This window comes from Plectropomus leopardus, chromosome 17 (genome assembly GCF_026936395.1).
Source record: "Plectropomus leopardus strain MGB_pleo_1.0 chromosome 17, ASM2693639v1, whole genome shotgun sequence".
Classification (NCBI taxonomy): domain Eukaryota; kingdom Metazoa; phylum Chordata; class Actinopteri; order Perciformes; family Serranidae; genus Plectropomus; species Plectropomus leopardus.
This window is the reverse complement of record NC_142192.1, coordinates 26,717,801-26,736,473: the sequence shown is the minus strand read 5'-3', so window position 1 is coordinate 26,736,473 and position 18,673 is coordinate 26,717,801. Positions and strand designations below refer to the sequence as shown.

The 18,673-nt window shown below is 39.7% G+C and overlaps 2 protein-coding genes across 5 annotated transcripts; one reads left to right on the top strand and one right to left on the bottom strand.

Moving 5' to 3' along the window:
- Positions 1 to 791: 791 nt before the first annotated feature.
- Positions 792 to 16,529, top strand: msto1 (misato mitochondrial distribution and morphology regulator 1). Of its 3 annotated transcripts, XR_015779413.1 has the most exons (15): positions 792 to 1,019; positions 2,191 to 2,320; positions 2,522 to 2,591; positions 3,369 to 3,444; positions 4,194 to 4,251; positions 4,349 to 4,505; positions 5,652 to 5,766; positions 6,750 to 6,884; positions 6,976 to 7,128; positions 8,028 to 8,159; positions 8,254 to 8,438; positions 9,233 to 9,337; positions 9,426 to 9,538; positions 10,269 to 10,710; positions 15,460 to 16,529. XR_015779413.1 is itself a non-coding variant. In XM_042505986.2 (14 exons), exons 1-14 carry the CDS (start codon positions 936 to 938, stop codon positions 10,526 to 10,528), a joined length of 1,773 nt encoding a protein of 590 aa, XP_042361920.2. In that variant the 5' UTR covers positions 792 to 935; the 3' UTR covers positions 10,529 to 11,067. The 3 variants fall into 3 exon arrangements, 2 of the variants coding, with proteins under 2 accessions (XP_042361920.2, XP_087946270.1); XM_042505986.2 differs by lacking the exon at positions 15,460 to 16,529 and having other exon boundaries at positions 10,269 to 11,067; XM_088090144.1 differs by lacking the exon at positions 15,460 to 16,529 and having other exon boundaries at positions 793 to 1,019; positions 4,352 to 4,505; positions 10,269 to 11,067.
- On the bottom strand, positions 12,121 to 18,579 carry srsf4 (serine and arginine rich splicing factor 4). Of its 2 annotated transcripts, XM_042505987.2 has the most exons (6): positions 18,388 to 18,579; positions 16,539 to 16,705; positions 14,921 to 15,027; positions 14,425 to 14,639; positions 14,117 to 14,194; positions 12,121 to 13,013 (listed from the first exon to the last, which is right to left on the bottom strand). In XM_042505987.2, the coding sequence occupies exons 1-6, from the start codon at positions 18,492 to 18,494 to the stop codon at positions 12,524 to 12,526; spliced, it is 1,164 nt and encodes a 387-aa protein (XP_042361921.1). In that variant the 5' UTR covers positions 18,495 to 18,579; the 3' UTR covers positions 12,121 to 12,523. The 2 variants fall into 2 exon arrangements, with proteins under 2 accessions (XP_042361921.1, XP_042361922.1); XM_042505988.2 differs by lacking the exons at positions 16,539 to 16,705; positions 18,388 to 18,579 and adding an exon at positions 15,464 to 15,602.
- Between the last annotated feature and the right edge of the window lie 94 nt (positions 18,580 to 18,673).

Here is an 18,673-nt window from a genome sequence, read left to right as displayed (position 1 = left end):
GTGTGTGTGTATGTGTGTGTGTGTGTGTGTGTGTACAATTTGTACAATATATACATTTAGACCCTTTTCTTAATTTACTTATTATTTTAATATGATATTTTTGGGATACAGGAGCTTATATTATGTTAAGCCATTATATGCAGGATTTGAAGATTTTTTTTAGTTTGTTTTTTTTAGTTTTGGGATGAATATGTTGAAAGACAACCTTGTCACTAGTTTGCTGTGAAATCTGTGTATTCCTTCTGTGGCTTTTCATGCAGTGTAATATGGTGATTTTTATTAATAAAATTACTAAAGTGAAGTTTTGCATCATCTGGCTACCTTTTGAGCTCAAGTTACACACATGTATACATCATGTTATCTCAGGATTTTAGCTTACCTACTCACTTATTATGCACCGTACTGCTTCTTTTAAATCAGTAGATGATGATGATTGTAATTATTTATTATTATTATTATTATTATTATTATTATTATTATTATTATTATTATTATTATTATCCTCATTATTATTATTATTATTATTATTATTATTATTATTATTATTGTTATTATTATTATTATTAATTTCTTTTATCATAATTAACATTATTTTACTTATTTTATTTTATTTTATTTTATTTTATTTTATTTTATTTTATTTATTTTATTTTATTTTATTTTATTTTATTTTATAGTAAGACTTTGTCATCCTAGTCGAGATTGGTAGACCGCACGTGAAGCTACGGCACGGTGAAACCAAACTTAAACCAACGTCATCTTTTCGTCCAATCACATGTCATTATACACTTCACTCAACCAATCAGAGAAGCTGATTTGTGTGCGGCACTGCAAGCTTTTGGTTGTCGCTGTTTAGTGTTGTCATTTCCAAACATGTTCATCATGTTCGAAGCAAATAATTTTATATTTTATCCCAGTAATTGACGTGTGTCACGATGAGTAACTTTTGTAGAGAGGTCATCACTCTTCAGCTGGGACATTATTCAAACTTTGTCGGGACTCACTGGTGGAATTTACAGGTAAGCAGCTAACGCTAAGCTAAGCTAGTTAGCGTTAGCTCCGCATGTGTTGTCAAACTTCAGGGAGTACACGCTGTTTCTGCAGACACCGCTAACGTTAGCAGCACCGTGAATGCGCATTTTATGCGCATTTTAACAGACAGTGAAGGATATACGATACAATTAAACTAGCGCGTGACGACAGCGTTACTCAGCAGGCTTTATGGTGCTAAAAATGCTAATTATTGTGTCAGCAGTTTGCAGTTCTCAATTGCTTTGGCTCATTTCTGGAAACAGAAACAACATCCTCAAAGCATTTCCAAAACAGCCTCACATATGGTTCAACACAGCACCATAGCTCAACTATAAAAGATCATATCTCACCCAAAAACAGTGAACTCATGCTTCAAATCTTAATCATTTTCTCAGAGGGAAAGTCAGCACCACCAAAAGTAAAACTTTTTTGGCATTGTGTAAACAATCAGTCAAAATATTCAGATGTTTTGTCAGTGTGGCAGAGGACCCTGGAAATATCCATCACATTTCACTCGTTTTTGGCCCATTTCTTCATTGACACTTGAGGGTTAAATGTACTATAATGTTTTTTGTCTTGCTGACTGAATACCATTTAGTTCACTTCAGATCAGTCCTTGAGTCCAGACTCAGGGTCCATATAAAAAAGACAAAACATTACATACAATAGATACATACCATACCAAAACAAAGTATAAAATCAATTAGGGGTTGACCGATATTGGTTTTACAGGGCCAGTATTGATTATTAGTACTTAATGACACCGATAACTGATAATTGGAACTGATATCTACAACAAAAACATCAAAAATACAAGTATTTATGTCAGAATTTTAAATATAACAATTTGGAATATAAACAAATGCTTAGTCAAAACGGAAACTTAAACCATCATGTACATGTTCCCAGCAACATTTTTTTTAATTTTAAATAAAAAGTGAAAGAATAAAAGTAGCTCCCTGAGATTTTATAAAGTAAAAAGTTCTTCTAATGCTGATACTTTTGCATGTAATACAGACTGCCTTTTCCTGGTGTTGGTTGAATGTAATATGCACACATTTTCATTATTAATTTAATTTTATTGTTGTAGTATGTATGGTAATTATAGCTTCATAGTTTGCGACAGATCAATAATGGTTGGCTTGTGTTTGTTTGCAGGATGCCTCTTTATCATACGATCCAGAGACGCCGCCAGGTGAGATCCAGAGCGATGTCATTTTTCGTGAAGGACAGACCCTGGGCGGACACATCACCCACACACCTCGCCTCATTGCCATGGACCTCAAAGGTAACTTCTTCCACGTGATAATGAAATCATCATCTGTGATGCGGCAGCTTTATTTTTATTGATGGTTTTGATTTAGGTGTTTTATATTTTGTGCTCCAGTTTAATTACGTCATAAAAGGTTTAATCTTGATAGACGTTCATGCATTAACTTCAGTGTATATGATGATAAATCAGCTGCATGTCACACGCTGTCTGTCACAGGAAGTCTTCGGACTCTGCGGCAGGAGGGAAGTTTGTATGACTCCGGCAAAGACACCTCAGCTGTCACATGGTAAATAAAAGAGTCTGTATGTGCATCATTGGCTGTGTGTGGAAACCCATTTCTGCCCTGACAAGAAAAAAAAGATGAAACCTGAAGCTTTGTAATCCAAACAAAAAGGTTTTTGAATGTTGTTACAATGAAAAACTTTTTGAAAAAATAAGTGTCTCAAAGTAATGATCTAGTATCTCAGATATAATAAGAAACGTTCTTAAAATAATGAGTTAGTATCTCAAATATAGTAAGAAACCTTCGCAAAGTAATTAGTAATTCACATAATAATGACATAAAAATTTCAGAGGTCAATACCTGGACATAAGCAAATTATTATGAGATGCTTTGTAATTTTGAGTTATTCATTCGAGAAAGTTTCTCATTGTGACTTACAGGATCTTTTTTTAATAACCTCAAAACTATGTTTTCATCTTGTTTTCTTCTTTTACTGGTGGAAATGGGCTTCCAAACCTGTGTGTTTACCTATTTTCGGGCCACCCGATTTTTGATTTTTAGATGGTGGGTTACTGCACCTTAAAACATTTTTTGATTTTCTGTGAAACTGCAAACTCTGACACCTTCTGTTGTTTGTTTTGGTCGAATTTAACACTGTAAGTTCAGCAACAACAATCGTTTACAGTGCTCACTCGCTGTCTGAGAGGTTTTACCTTTACATAATGACTGAAACAACAAAGCTTTCTTTTCTATTGTTGGATTTTATAACCAGCATAGAAACCAAAAGTCTCTGTTTGGGTAAATCTTGGTCTGCTGTGTTAAACTGTGCTCCCTCCACAGGGAGGGAAACCTCATGATGCACAAAGAAAGTCCTCCTGAGAAGAACTCCTTTCTTGAAGATCTGGATAAGTTGGATGTGAGTATTTATGGTGGAAATATCATTTATGATACATAACATTTTAGATCACAGTACTGCCTTGAGACCGTGGTTTGGCGTGGACCGAGATTGTTTTTTTAGGGCTGATACTGATACCGATTATTAGTAGTTAATGGGACTGATAATTGGTATTTTTAACCAATATGCATTTACAATAAAAACGAAAGTCTTTCTTTCAGTATTTAGAATTTGGAAAAGAACAAACTCTAACACAAAACTTTGGTTAAATATGTTTTAGCAAATGTTTATAAAAACTGAGACTTTCAACATCATATACTGCGAGTTCCCAGCAACATTTATTTTATAAGGTCAAGTCGAATTTAAAATTAAAAATGATTAAATAAAAAATAGCTCCCTAAGGTTTTACAAAGTAAAAGTTCCTCCCATGCTGACACTTTCTTTGTACTTTTTAATGAATTTTATCAGTTGTTATTAATAAAATAAAACACAAATACAGATAATTGGCAAAATGCTAAATAATGCCCCAGTAACTGGCCAGGTCGATAATCTGTCAAGACCTAACCGCGATCCAAGGCCGTTTAGAGTCATGATGTTCTGTATATTTGACTAAGTATTTTTATTTAGTAGTAAATGCTTTTAAAGAAAATAAAACATCAGTACCACAGCCTTTAGTAAAGCTTGACGCTCACAAGCGAGCCACATGTTTGAATCATTATAAAAGTTTCTCGGGTACAAACGCCTCAGCTGCATTTTTTCTCTCGTTTCAGAGAGGGGAGATCTTAGCAGAAGCAGATTTCTACTCCAGTTCTCAGCCTCACTGCTCAGGTAAGAAAAACCTTCAGATATTTTTTTTTTTTAACTCTGCCTGAGAAACAAGATTTTGTGTCAAACGCAGCAGTGAACAGTCTGAAAACTCTCCCAGCAGCAGGTGCAGTGAGTGTGGACACCGTCAACAGCCAGCTGGCTCGAGTCCAGAGAAGCTACCGGCTGGAGGGCAGCGTGAGGGTCTGGTCCGACTTCCTCAGGATCCACCTGCACCCTCGCACCATCTCCGTCATCCACCAGTACAACCATGACGGGTAAAGAGCAACGTCACACTTCTGACAATTTCTGAATCACACTTTCCTCCACACGGACAGACTCCAGCGCAGTACCAACGTTTCGCCAGTAGATGTCAGGCTTTACACAGACTCACTCACAGACTGCTCTCTGTGGGACGAGTCTTTTTAAGATTTTTGCACTTCTGCGTGCACCCTAAACATCTGATCCTGATTTTAAAAAAAAAGACACCACAAATGTTGTGTAGCAATAAATGCAACATACACATTTTCTTCCAAAGTAAACTTCCAAACTTTTCTTGTGCTGCTTTCAGACGCCTTTCATAAGTATTTAACCTTTAAACCCTGAGCACATTTGTTTCATTTCTTTCAACAAAAAAAAGAAAAAGGCGATGAGCTACTTGTTGAAAAAAAGAAGTGTGAGACGTTAGACTAAGAAAAATATATTTTTTAAAAAAGCGAGGGGAAAATGTCGAGGAAAAAAGAAAATCATTATCACTATAACTATATTTTTAATTACCATAATTATGTATTTTAAATTATGTCACAGCAAACTATTGTCATTTTTGAGCATTTTCTTCAGGTCATGTCCTTGTATTTTTTTGAGTGCTTATTTTCAGGGAATTTTCTTATACATTTTTGTACTGATTTCTTTTTGAGTAGTTTCTGCTCATTGCCTTCTTCCCATATTTGTGAAAGAAATTACGCCAATTTGCTCAGGTGATAAGTGGTTAAAGGATGAATTTGTTCAGTTAAAGGTGTATTATGTTAGATTTTACAGCTACTTCTTGGTAAACAGTGTCACCAGCAAAGTTAAAACTGCCAACCCCAGCTTTGTCCAGTTGGCGCTTTCTCTTGCTTAATTTGCTTTTCCTTTTTTTTTGGTACTGTGTCTGCGATTTCTGTCCCTCTGGGAATAATGCTGCTGGTTGCAGCCTTTTTATAAAGTTACGATCTCACCTACAAGCTGTCCCAACCACAGCAAAATGAGAAAACACAGACTGAGGGCAGAGTCTCTGCAGATAAATACACAGCTGCACACCTCCAGTGGGTCATAAGTTATGATTGGGAGGGGTTAATTTTGTGTGAGTCTTGCGTTGTTTAAAAAAAAACCTTCAGAGTATAACTTAACGTGTTGTCTTTATATGTGTGTTCGCGTGTATCCAGGGAGGCTCACCGTCTGGAGGCTTTTGGCCAGGGAGAGGCTCTCCTGCAGGGGGCGGTGCTCGAGGAGCTGGAGGACAAACTGCACTTCTTTGTGGAGGAGTGTGATTACCTTCAGGTACGTCAGTGTTTTCTGCACTGGACTGAGTTTATTTAAGAACAAGTTGGTTTAAAGGTTGAGTGTGAAGCATTTAGGGGATATATTGGCAGAAACTGAATATAAGTTTGTTTTCTTTAGTGTATAATAATCTGAAAATAAGAATTGTCTTGTTTTAGTTACCAAAGAATGAGCTGTTTATATCTGCTCAGAGTCCTCGTCTACAAAGATCGCCATGTTGCCACGTCATTTTTCTACAGTAGCTCAGAGCAGACAAACCAAACACTGACTAGAGCCTTTTGTGTTTTTGTGTCGGCTGCTGTAATTAGCAGCCCCTCTATGATGAGTAGCGTCAAAAAACAACACAAATTTGAAGCATGAAACTGTTTAATTTAGTCTTTTTACCTGTTTAAATCACCTGGTCTGTTTGTTTTTGAGAAGAAGAGTCCTCTGCAGCTAATATGGCTGTTGGTAAAAACCAAACTTATCAGAGAAAAAAAGTTAATCAGCAGGTGCTCGGTTAGTCTTCGACATGACAGACGGCATTTGTGAAACTGCTTTATTCTGAGTTTTTGGTGGTTTTTAATCACCCGGTCTCTTTGATCTGGAGAGAAAGAGACCTCTGTGGATCAGGGCTGTGCGGTATGACGAAATGTATCGTTTGACGGTAAAAAAAACGTCTATCATTTCATATTACGCTATATTGTTTATTTCGTTTACGTTATCTGATGTCGTTTTGTGTCCATCCACGTGGCGTCTACACAATGCATAGGACCAAAACAAACAAACACGGAGGAGCTGGAAAATAATACTTTTCTATATTTATCACTATAGCAGTATTTTATTCAACTTTATTATAACAGTAGTTTATGTAAATAATCCTCACCATTAGATGCCACTAAATTCCACTAAATTTTACAAATTGCTCCTTTAATTTTTTTATTGCCCATTTTTAATGACTCCAGTTTAAAACTTTGATGATTTTCATCCTGTTTGTCTCTCAGGGTTTCCAGGTGTTTTGTGACCTCGCTGATGGCTTTGCAGGCCTGGGGTCAAAGGTCACAGAGATGCTGCAGGACTCTTATGGTGGGAGAGGCATCCTGACCTGGGGGTTGGCGCCCGTCAGTCACCCGAATTCAGTGAGTCACAAACCTCAGGCAGCTCTCTTTTTACGGCTCACTGTTTTGTAAATGGGCTTCTGTTCTTATTAAATTCCTCCTGTTGAAGCAGACTGCGATGAAGGACCTTTACCACATGTTGAACTGCACATTAGGGACCGTCCACATGGCCAATCACAGCTCGTTCTTCTGCCCGTTGACTCTGCGCGGAGGATTGGGCAGACGACCCTCCGCTCCCACAGCGTTCCCATACCTAAACTATGATGTAAGCTCCTAATTTCTTTTCTTTTTTTTTTTAAATCACCACACCGATAGAACAAAACTTCTCTTTTAAAAGTCAAAAATCCATTTCTCATCACACATGCTCACAGGAGTTTCTATCCCTTAAAACTCCTCAGATCAGTCCTGAGCTTGTAAACTAGTTTTTGCAACAAGTTACAGGAGGTATTAAAGTTAGACGGATATCCGTCCGTAGATCATTTTAAGTGCGTGCTTGATAATCGTGTTATTGTACAGTGCTCGTGCTTTTGTTAGTTCACAGATGTGATCGTTGTTTTTATTTCAATATTTTACTGTTGTTTTTTCCTGTTATGCATTTTTTCACTAATTGCAGATTTGTTTGCTACTTAACTTTTTCATTATTTTTTACTGATTTTAAAGCTGTTCATGACATTGCTGCTAGTTATTTGTTTTTGTATTATTGCAATTGCTATCATACATTATTTATCCTTTATCTGTCCTAATGAGAATCCAGGGCCTTGCTGTAAAAGAGCTTAATGCTCGATCACTTTTCCCCGAATAAACAATGATTCGATGACATTATTATTCTTTAGCCTTGTTAAAAAAAAATGTAATTATTAGATATTTTCTTTGACATTTTAATGCTTTATTTCAACATTTTAAATCTTTGTTTTAGGTAAATTGAAAGTAATGCTATGCTGATAAATGGAAATAAAACCATCTCTCTGACCTCTAAACCAGCATAACACTGAATCACGCTTAGACTCACAAAGCTTGATAGTAACTAAATCGCTGTTAAACTTTAATTTTAGATGATTTTAACACTCACAGACGCCTTTTTTATTTATGCTTGAATGCATGAAAATACCTGATATTTTCGGTATTATATGTATATCTTATATGTTTGTCTCTTGTCCCTCTCAGCCCTCAATGTGGTACCACTGCAGCTCTGTGCTGGCTTTGGCCCTCGATGCCCTCACTTTGCCTTACAGGCTGAAGAACAACAGCGTCCCCATGTGGCAGGTGGCCGACACACTCGCCATCTCCGGGAGAAAGGTGAGTCGCTGCCGCAGGAGGATCTACGTGTATTTGCCACGTTAACGTCTCTGTACTCTGAGCTTATTGTTACCAGTGTCATTTAATTCTCTAGGTTGTGGCTGCTTACGGTGCCGTCCCCTTTCCCATGATGCACGGCAGCTCTCTCCCTGACGCCTTGAGTGCCTGCTCAGATGCGTTGCCATGGAAACCTCTATCAGCTTGCTCTGAACCCGGCGACGGTCAATGCTACGGCCAGTGGACGACGTTCAAAGGCTTTGAGGGCCAGAGGCTAATCAGGTCAGAATATTATGAATACACGTGTAATATACAAGGTTCCCAAACTCATGGAAAACCTGGAAAAGTCATGGAATTTCACACTCACATTTTCCAAGCTTGGAAAAATTATGAAATTAGTAAAAAAAAATCATTGAGACTTTTGGAGAAGTCATGAAATTAGTCGTGTTTAATGGAATTGTTACAGCAATCCCTTGATGATAACCTTGAATGTCAAATAACAAAATAGCAACGGTATTTTTTTAAAAAAAAAGAGCAAAATTTGAAAAACAAATTGTGTCTATTTCACCCGCAAATGTCTTCTTGAAGTTTTTCTCAAATGCAATCCCAATGAATTCAAAAACGGCCTGGTTTTCAGCTTTACTATCACTGATTTTACCGTATTCATTAGAATTTAAGTATTCATAAAGTCATACTGTTGCATGAAGTGAGTTTACTTTTCAGTGGAGATGCAAAAAAAAAACGTTGCAGGGAACTAGCTGTATATGATGTTGAGCATTTCAGTTTTGATTAAACATTTACTAACAGCATTTAAAGAAAGCTTCGTGTCGGAGTTTGTTATATTACAAATTTTAAATATTGACAGAAAGATTTTCATTTTTATTGTAAAGCATATCGGTTTCAAATATTGATTTTCAGTCTCATTAATCAGTATCTGCCCTGAAAAAAACAATATCAGTTAACCCCTATCAGCAAGGTTACACATCAAGATCTCTAAAGAAAACTTCCCTCCCAGTCTTCACGTTAAAGGTGAAATCTTATTTGACACGTTGCTGAAATAATTTTCCTTCCATCAGCTCTCTGGCTCCAGGGACTCAGCCGCCCACGCCTCTGCACAGCCTCCACAGTGGGGAGGACGTCCTGGCCTCCTACATCAGATCTTTCTATCCCACAGCTCCTCTGTGAGTCCTCGCACTGTCACATGCTGTCAGCTAATAATTTTCCATAACATATTTTGATAAACTCTTCTCTCTGTATTCGCTCTCTCAGGGCTCTGCAGTTGGTGTCTGCGCCCAGTAAGCTGACGCCACCTTTCCCTCAGATCTTCAGTCAGTCCCTCGGTGCTGACGGCTTCCTGCAGAGCCAGCCTCCTCCACCTGGCTGTAAGCTTATTCTTATTTTTACTTTTCTCTTTTTGTAGCCTAAAAGGACAGCTCACTCTAAAATCAAAAATACATATTTTAGCTCTTACCTGCAGTGTGATATAACAATCTAGATTTTTTTGGTGTGAGGAGCCCAGCGTTCGGAGAGATGTTCGTTTTCTCTCCAATATAACAGAACTAGATGGCACTCGGCTTGTGGTGCTCAAAGCGGCAAAATAAATACATTTAAAAAACTCGACACACACTCGACAGCTCATATCAAAACAAACTTTTCTACAAATGAGATTGGGTGATTTTATAAAATTATCCTTCACTAAAACTAAAAAGTAATTTCTTCATGTTAGCACTTAGCTCTGACTTAACTGCTCTGTATTTTGCTTCACTCATACACACAGCTGTACCTCTTTAGAATATTGTATTTTCCTTAATTTTATACATTCTATTTTTAACTTAATTTTTATCATCTCAATGAGTTTTATTTTCCATATTATGTTATACATTATATTTTTTATTCTTATTTTTATCTTAATTTTACTACTATTATCAAGTGGATTTTATTATTTTTATTCCAACTTATTTTTACATCCAGGTTTTATTATGTCATCATGTCTTTTCGTTTTTAGCACTTAGTGCGTGTAATTTCTTTGATGTAAAGTATGCTGGGCTGCATTTCTAGTATGAAAGATGCCATACAAATGAAGTTTATAATTATTATTCCTTCTCTCTGCAGCTCTGCCCCCTGTGGTCTCCTCTGCACCCGTCATGACGTCCCTCCAGTCGGGGCCCGCGCTCGGCCCGTGGCTGTCCGACCTGCATCGTGGCGTCAGCACTTTAGACATCCGCCGCGTGGCCCCCAGCTTCCTCTCCCAGGGACCCGAGATGGCCGACTACCAGGAGGCCCTTGAGCAGCTGCGCCTACTGGCCCGGTGTTACCGTGACGACAGCGGCGGGGTGATGCGCTCCTCTTCAGAGGAGGATGATGATGACTGACAGTGGCAGTCTTCAGGGCCACCGTCAGTCATCATCATCCTCGTCATCGGCTCTGCTAACCTGACCGGCATCGGCCGGTCTGCTTCGTTTACCAGCCTGCATGCTGCATACGGACACAGAGCGACGAAGAGGAGTTCTGCTGCGTGAAGGACCACGACTGAACTACGAGGCAACAGAAGGAGGTAAACTGTTTCTCGAATAGACACGAATGAGGGAATATGAGTGTAGTCCTCAGAGAGGGGATGGATGTAGCGTCGTGTACGGATTGTAGTTACCTCTTTAAATGACTGTTTACTGTAATTAACTGTTTTTATACTACATTACGAAACGATTGTATTTACATTGAGATGTAGGTGTCACCTGTTTTTGGCACAGGTTGCCCCGACCTTGAATTCACTTTAAAGAGTTTCAGCACAGATGTTTACTGACGTATTACAAACCACTTACATAATCTCATCGCCCGAGCTGAAAGTGACCAGCAGGCAGAAAAAGCAAAATGCCATTTTTATATTAAACAATTAAAAATTAGCAACCTCAAATGCCTTGTATGTTTAATTACTTGGAAAATTGGTGTGTTTTTGTAGACATTTAACCAAGGTATTCCATTGGATAGTAGGTAGTTAAAACAATTAGACCGACATTATTCTGTATTCTTATTTTCTTTTTACTTTATTTCATACAAAAAACCTGTCTTCAGCCTGCGTTGGATAGTTAGGGGAGGAGACAGTGGGAATGAAAGGAGAACTGTCAAAAAATAAGATTTCTCACTAAAATAAGTGCCGGTTCATGAATCAGAAACATGCCAAATTACAGACGTGTTCACTCTGCCAGTTTCTCGTCTTTCCACTGAATAAGAAAACTGCGACATGTTCCCACACAAATTTAATGGACAAAATTTCCAAACTTTACCATGACTTTTCAAGGACCCTTAGAAGTTTTTTCTTGCCTGGCATTTTTTTTCAAACATGTCAGATTCAAGATTTAAGTAAAATTAAGAAATGTGCATGATGGTAAAACGTTGTGACACATGGACACATACTAAAGCTGCGTTAACTCGTCAGCTAAAGAAAGATCATTTGGAGGTTTAGAAGTGGAAGATCATTGTAAGAATTTCATTACTCACCACGAAATTTAATGACTTCCAGTTTTCTTTGACTGTGGGAACCCTGACGTTCTTGCCTCCGTGGAGCTCCTCAATGTTTCTACTTTTACTTTTTCTTATTTAGGGCTGCAGAGTGCAGGTATTTTCAGTATTTGCTAAGACATAATAACTTATAAACATGTTTGATTTTGTTGTAACAGCGAGTCAAGAAAAAGACCTTTTTTTGACCAACTTTCACAAAATGATCGAGATCACAGGAACACAAATCAGCTGAGGTAAAACTTGTTATTTTCCTCCAACTTTGGAAATTTGTCTTCAACAGTGAAATACAATGAAAACTTGATGTAAGGACAGAAAAGCAGGTAAATAGTTCATTTATTATATGCAGATGGACATTGGCCCTAAAGCAATATTCAAATCTTGCAAAATTTTGAATGAATCCCTTCCTCTTCTCAATGACCAACATGAAAAAGAATCCAATGACAAAAAGTACATCAGGCATTTTTTTCTTTTAATCTGAAATAAAACGATACAAGGATTTCACAAAAAGGTGAGGAGACATTAGAACACTTTCCCACCACAGTATGCTTTTACGTTTGATTAAAAAAAGGCTAAGACACATAACATACCATCAATCAAACTTATAAAACTGAGATTGCACCCTGATATTTTACAAACACCCCCATACGAGACAGCTCTAATGAAAAAATATGTGGAGTAAAAGTCAAATGAAATGGATAAAAGACATCGAGCACGGGTGCCTGGTATTTATTCTACAGCTACTTATCAAAAAACGGGAGGCAGGGGTCGTGTTGTGGGGTTTGGGGAATGTAAATGGAGGGCAGGGGGAGACACGGGGAGAAGGGCTCGTGACAGACAGTCCAAAATCTGAACTAAGAGCGGGAACGGGAGCGAGAACGAGACTGGGAGCGGGATTTGGAGCGGGATTCTGAACGAGAGGCGGAGCGGGAGTGGGAGCGGGAGCGGGCTTTGGCGGGTGAGGGGGAGCGTGATTTAGACTTTGATTTAGACCTGGCTCTGGATTTGGAGTCGGCGGGGGAGCATGAACGGGAGCGGGAGCCCCTCTCGGGTTCGCCGCCCTCGTCGTCGCTCTTGGGCTGCTCGCGGCCCTTTGAGCCCGATTTCCTAGAGCGATCCTTGATTCCTGACCTTGAACGAGACCTGGAGCGGGAGCGAGATCTGGACCTGGAATCTTCCTTCTTGACCTTCTTCCCGTCCTTCTTGCTCTTTTTGCTCTTGGGGCTGCGACTCCTGCTGCGGTCCTTGTTCTTCTGAGCGCCGTTGCTGCGCTCTTCTTCCTCCTTCTTGACCTTGAGCTTGTTCTTCTTACTGCGAGATCGGCTGCGAGAGCGGGACGCAGCTCTGTAGAAGAAGATAAAAAACAGAACTTGGTGTTTGATTCATTGCAGTGCTAAAACTTTAAAAAAAAAAGAACTGCAAATATAAAGTACTGGACGCACTTCTTTCCTTTTTTGGCTCTTAGTTACATGATACTATGGCCATGTGCTTGTTGGTAGGAACTGGCTCCCTCGGGGATGATGCAGCAGGTGCTACAAAAGGTGTTATTGCATCGCATAACTCTTCAGAAGCTGAGCGAATCATCCGCAAGTTCTGAACAAACAGTTCCTTTGTGAAATCGTGGACTATCACCTACCAGAAATCCCTCATACGTGGTCACTTGCCTTTCCATTATCACTCACATAACAGGCCTATGTCGCCATGGATTAAAAATGATGACGGTTAGTGCGGTGGCTGCAATAGAAATAAACCTGCTAATGTTTTGAACATCCGTTGCTGTGTTTCCTGGTATCGCAATAGAAACGCGGTGATCTCGTTATTGTGTTATCGACATTTTTTGAGATCATTTTGATCTCACTTAAGTCTTGTGCAAATCTGTAATCGAATATCTTCTAATGTTTCAGAGTAAAATCCCTCGTGTCAACAACAGCTCTGCATACTGATACTGTCGTATACCGTATACACCAGTGAAATTCTAGGAAGGTACGGAGAAAAAAAAAAAAAAAGATACCACCCAAACCCTATTATGGAAGCAAATGTTCCATCAGTGGACAGAGAGACCAGGCTGTGCAGCCTTGACCTGCTCAGATTAAACAGCTGTAGATATCAGGCTACTTTTTCCTGTCAGCAGCTACCGGCTACACGCTCACAAGTGCATGCACCTGTGCACTTTAATGGACTTGTAAAAATCTTTTTATAGAAACATGTGCTCTCATCTTTCTGCTGCTAACTGGTTATGAAGTGCCAAAATCTTGATGTGGATTTTAGAGGCAGCTGCTGAGATGCTTGAGATGTAGCATGCAGGGGATTTTGGGAGATTGCATGCACAAAGATGTGTGTGTGTGCAGCTTCAAGTTACTTTACCCTTACCATTTACTGTTGGCTCTTCACCACAGAAATGCCATGCATTTAGCGTAATGTCCCTGCTGATAGTTTCAGTTACTCACCTGGAGTGGGAGCGGCTGCGACTGCTGCTATCACTGCGGCTGCGGCTCTTGCGTGACCTGCGGCTCCTGGAGCGGGACCTGAAAAACACAATGAGCAGCAGTCACATCACCTGCACGCCAACTGCAATGGTGCACGTTATGATTGTTTAACGGTTTCTATATTTACACAGCATCTTTCACCAATGTCGGTTGAAATCCAGGTGCATTATAAGGCCATTTTGTTATGCGCATCTGAATGTCCTTATGACTTTACTTAGATGATACGGCAATATGCATGAAGGCCATGTAATTAGAGCGACGTGTCTAACCTGGAACGGCTGCGACTGCGCGAATAGGAGCGCCTGCGTCGGGCCCCGGGGCGGTCCTCGATGAGCCGGATCTTTCTTCCGTTCACTTCTGTGCCATCCAGCTTCTCCAGAGCCCTCTTCATGTCCGAGTAGAGCCTGAACTCGATGACCCCCTCGTTCCTCCGGCCCTTGTGGGTGTCAGCGTAAGTCACCTCCCCTGCCTGCCTCATGTAGTCCTTCAGAGAAATGGAAACACGCACGGTGATCAAAGGGAGAGCGGTGATTTAATGCTCTGCAGCAAGAAAATTCTAAGAAGTGTTGGCAAAGTCCACGGGGAAAGGTGCCGGCACATGGTTGCGGATTGGCCGTTGGTGCTCTGTGATCCAGTTTTGCAAATATACAAACTATATATTTAAAGTTCAAGGCAAGGCATCAGACAAATAACACTTGATGTAAAATTCCTTAAAACTTAAAATCTGATAATTTGTACAAGAAAGAAAAAAAAAACAATGCATACCTTCAAGTCTTGCCAGCTGCAGCGGCTGGAAAGATTCTCAACAATGAGCCGATAATCTGTTCTTATAGGTGGACCGTATCTGTCTCTTCCCCAGCGTCCATATCCACCTTTTAAAGGTAACAAGGAAAGAACAGGAACGATGAGGGCCAAAAATAAACCGAGATGGTGCATTTATACTAAACTCCAAACTACATGCTAGAAAATATATCAATATTCACTTGGGAAAAGGGGAATTAAGAAGGGGAAAAGCAAAGGCGAAAAAAAAAAGAAATTCATTAAATCCTTAAAAACAAAAAAAAAAAACCTCATTTATTTCTACAAAATAAATTGAAAGCCTAGACTCATACAACACATTTGTATCTTATTGAATTTTGGTAAAAAAAAAATTTCAATAGGCATAATTTCTAAATAAGAAACGGAAAAAAATCAAATTCAAAAACATAACTGATCGAGGAAGTACTTACGGTGAACTAAAGCAAGTTTCTAAGCTATCCTATCTAAAAACATTTCACTGTTACAAAACATGTTCTTTTTTTCAGGCACCTATAAGAGCTGAACCCACATCTGTTCCTAACCCCATGGCATCCTCACCACCCGGCCTGGGCCTAATGGGAAAAGCGGTCTTCATTCACAATGGCTCCCTTTTTTGGTCTGCCCAGGGGCCCAGAATGGTCAAACCACACTCTTGGAAAGGGGGGACACCATGGCCAGCAATAGGGGCAGGCAGTCAGCAAAGGACTCTTTCAATTAAAACATTGAGGTTCTTTGTTAAATCTTTACCTTTAAATTGACAATCATTTTAAATAAAATAAAAGACGGTATAAGACATCAATAGATTACAAGATATTTACAATCAAATAGTTATTTTACAGTATTTAAATGAAGACATTTATATCCTGTCCATCAGTAAGCCATTTCCCCATCACACATTCACATGAACTGCATTTAAAAAGATATTTTAAGTCATTGGTGGCTTCTGTGCACACAAATTTACTCATGTCTTGTGCTGATTTGGAAATTTCTTCTCACACCTACTCAGACAACTTTTGTGCTCATGTGTTTGCAAGACAAAAACAAAAGTGCAGCTCTGGAGTGCCCTATCCAAAAACTGAGAGATGTCTTTGTGAGAAACTGGCCATCCAAAGCCTGGAGGGCCCATTGAAACCAGAACAATAGCAGATACTGATGAAATTAAGATGAGGGGGTGTGGATGGGCGTGGGCCCCTAAAAAGGCAAAAACTGAAATAAAAGCAACATAGTTTCATTTATAGGCATGTAAGTAAAGAGGGCGATACTGAAATATCTTCCAGCAGTATTTGGTTTGCTAAATCACAGTATTACAACACTGTATCACAACACCACTCGCTCCAGGCACCACCTACAGCAAGCAATGTTCCCGAAAATTAGCAGCAGCAGCCCTAACTCTTCATCAGTGTCAAACCTAACATTTCTATCACAAACATTAGGATATAAATTGAATGCACATTAGCCACCAAGGACAAGCGTTAGTTTTTGCCCCTTTATAGTTTAGATTAATGGTTCCCTGAAATGAATGAAAATTCCTCATCAATGACATTATTCATTGCGAAATAAACACCATTTTCTGTTATACACTTACTTCTTCCACCACCGCCACCGCCGCCGCCACCACCACCGTAGCCTCCATCACGACGGGGTCCCTTGGTGTGCTCCACAATGACCCTTTCCCCACACAACTCCTTGCCGTTCAAGTCATACACAGCATCATCTGCATCACGGGGGTCATCAAATTCAACAAACCCATACCTTAATAACAGAAGAGAACAGGTTTTAACACGAGTTCGCAACAAAGGATTACTATGTTTTTCATATCTAAAAACACAGTGGAGGTCAGGTGTGCTCAAATGTGTCGCAGTTCCTAAAAAAGTTGTTTGTAAGTCCCAAAAAGTCAATGAAGCTCAACTGTCTTGCAGAGATGTGTTTAAGGCTAATGGTGCTAGTCTGACATGCTGCCAAGGCGTGGAAATAATGGGAGATTAATCAATTATATAGGCATCAGAAAATCACTGCAACAATTTGATGTTCAAAGAATTGTGCAGGTCAGATGAGAAAAAAATCTTAAATTTACGGGTTAAACTTGAAAAACGTGAAAAGTCGATGCAGCATAGCATCGTTTTATTTTTGCAGGTCAATATTGTATCACTGCAGACATGCCGGTATCATTTTTTAAATAAATGTAAATTAGAAATATTATAGAGTTTTAGTGGCTTTCTTAACATGATTAACGTTATCTTTGGTGATAATTTGCAGTCGAAAAAAAGGTTAGCTAATCGCAACATATATCGCTGTTTATTCAGTCACAATATTCAGCACATCGCCACACGTTTAAAACGTTATTATTGTATCGGTGCCTCTGGTGATTCTCACCCTGAGTGCAAATGTATTTTGTCTTGCAATACTGAAAACGGAATCTCTTATTTTTGGGCCGACAGACAGACAAAAGACGCTGCTTGAATATTTTCACTTCGGGTTTTAAGAAGCGGTGGACGCCTTTATTTCCACGCATTTCGTAGACTTCACAATTTTCACCATTACAGCCTAAACGGATCTGCAAACACGGTATTGGGGGGGAAAGAGGCGGCGCTGCAACACCGGATCTCTCAGTGGAGTGCTAAAGCCCCAGTCTGGTGATCTCATAAAAAATATTTTAATTTAATCAACTCTGATATGCAAATGTTGCCTGACACACAGAGATACTCATCTGTTCATGATGAATTTTATGTTATGCAATCATTGATGCTGCATACATATTAAAATATAGTGTACGGACAACACAAGCTGCTCTCTTATCGTACACGTTGTGCCTTTTGGAGTGCAGATGGCTGTGTTTTCACACACTTTGTCGATCGAATTATTTGTCGATAATCGAAATAATCGTCGTATGAAGCCCTGGGTGCTAATAGAGGAACCAACTTGCACGTTAAAAAAAAACCTCCAGGCTTGGCTTATTGATTGGCTGAAAGTACAAAATACCCGGAAGACGAGTTAAACAGGGAGGTTATATAACTGAAACTGTTCATTGCAGAAAGGAGATTGCACCCAAAGCTACAAAACGAATATGATCGAAATTGCACTTATTTAACTCGCTCACGGTTTACTTGCAATACACACAGCCGCCTGTGACATTGCCACGTCTAACCTAAGCTAGCTAACTAGCTACGGTCAAGATTAGCGCAAACAATCTCCCAAAAGAAAAACTTGACGTACGCAACGTTATCGTACCGAGAAAAACAAGCGCTTTAGTAAAACCAGAACCTCACTATAGATCACATAAGCGACGGTTTTGGGGAAATATTAAACGCTTCCTAGCTAGCATTAGCCGACCGGGCCCGCAGCGATCAACGAGGCCCGGGCTGCGCGTTATCTTCGCGGTGAGGCCTGCGCAGACATCGGCTTCAACCACAATCGAGGATCGGCCTCATCTTTACCCGTTTTTCAGATCGACTTCGAGGATCTTCCCGTAGCCTTTGAAGAACCTCTCCACGTCCTTTTCTCTGGCTCTGTAGCTCAATCTTCCGATGTACACCCTCGACATCCTGGTAGCTCGTGTGTGCTAAGCTAACGAAATGCGGGATCCGGATACAACCGCACGAGCTCGAAGCGGCACACAACGGGGGCGCGAGGCTGCGGAGATACATACACGCGCTCCTTTGATACGATAGGTCGAGGCTGCAGGGGGCGTGTCCTGTGGTAGATGGGTTCTTTTGACCTGGG

What these genes read in the sequence shown, in the direction of transcription:
- msto1 (XM_042505986.2), top strand. Translation starts at nt 936, where the DNA reads ATGAGTAACTTTTGTAGAGAGGTCATCACTCTTCAGCTGGGACATTAT. An exon ending in CACCAGTACAACCATGACGG is followed by an intron (nt 4,506 to 5,651) that starts GTAAAGAGCAAC and finishes GCGTGTATCCAG; the next exon opens with GGAGGCTCACCGTCTGGAGG. An exon ending in TTCTATCCCACAGCTCCTCT is followed by an intron (nt 9,338 to 9,425) that starts GTGAGTCCTCGC and finishes TCGCTCTCTCAG; the next exon opens with GGCTCTGCAGTTGGTGTCTG.
- srsf4 (XM_042505987.2), bottom strand. Translation starts at nt 18,494, where the DNA reads ATGTCGAGGGTGTACATCGGAAGATTGAGCTACAGAGCCAGAGAAAAG. An exon ending in CGGTGGCGGTGGTGGAAGAA is followed by an intron (nt 15,028 to 16,538) that starts GTAAGTGTATAA and finishes TACCTTTAAAAG; the next exon opens with GTGGATATGGACGCTGGGGA. An exon ending in GCAGCTGGCAAGACTTGAAG is followed by an intron (nt 14,640 to 14,920) that starts GTATGCATTGTT and finishes ATTTCTCTGAAG; the next exon opens with GACTACATGAGGCAGGCAGG.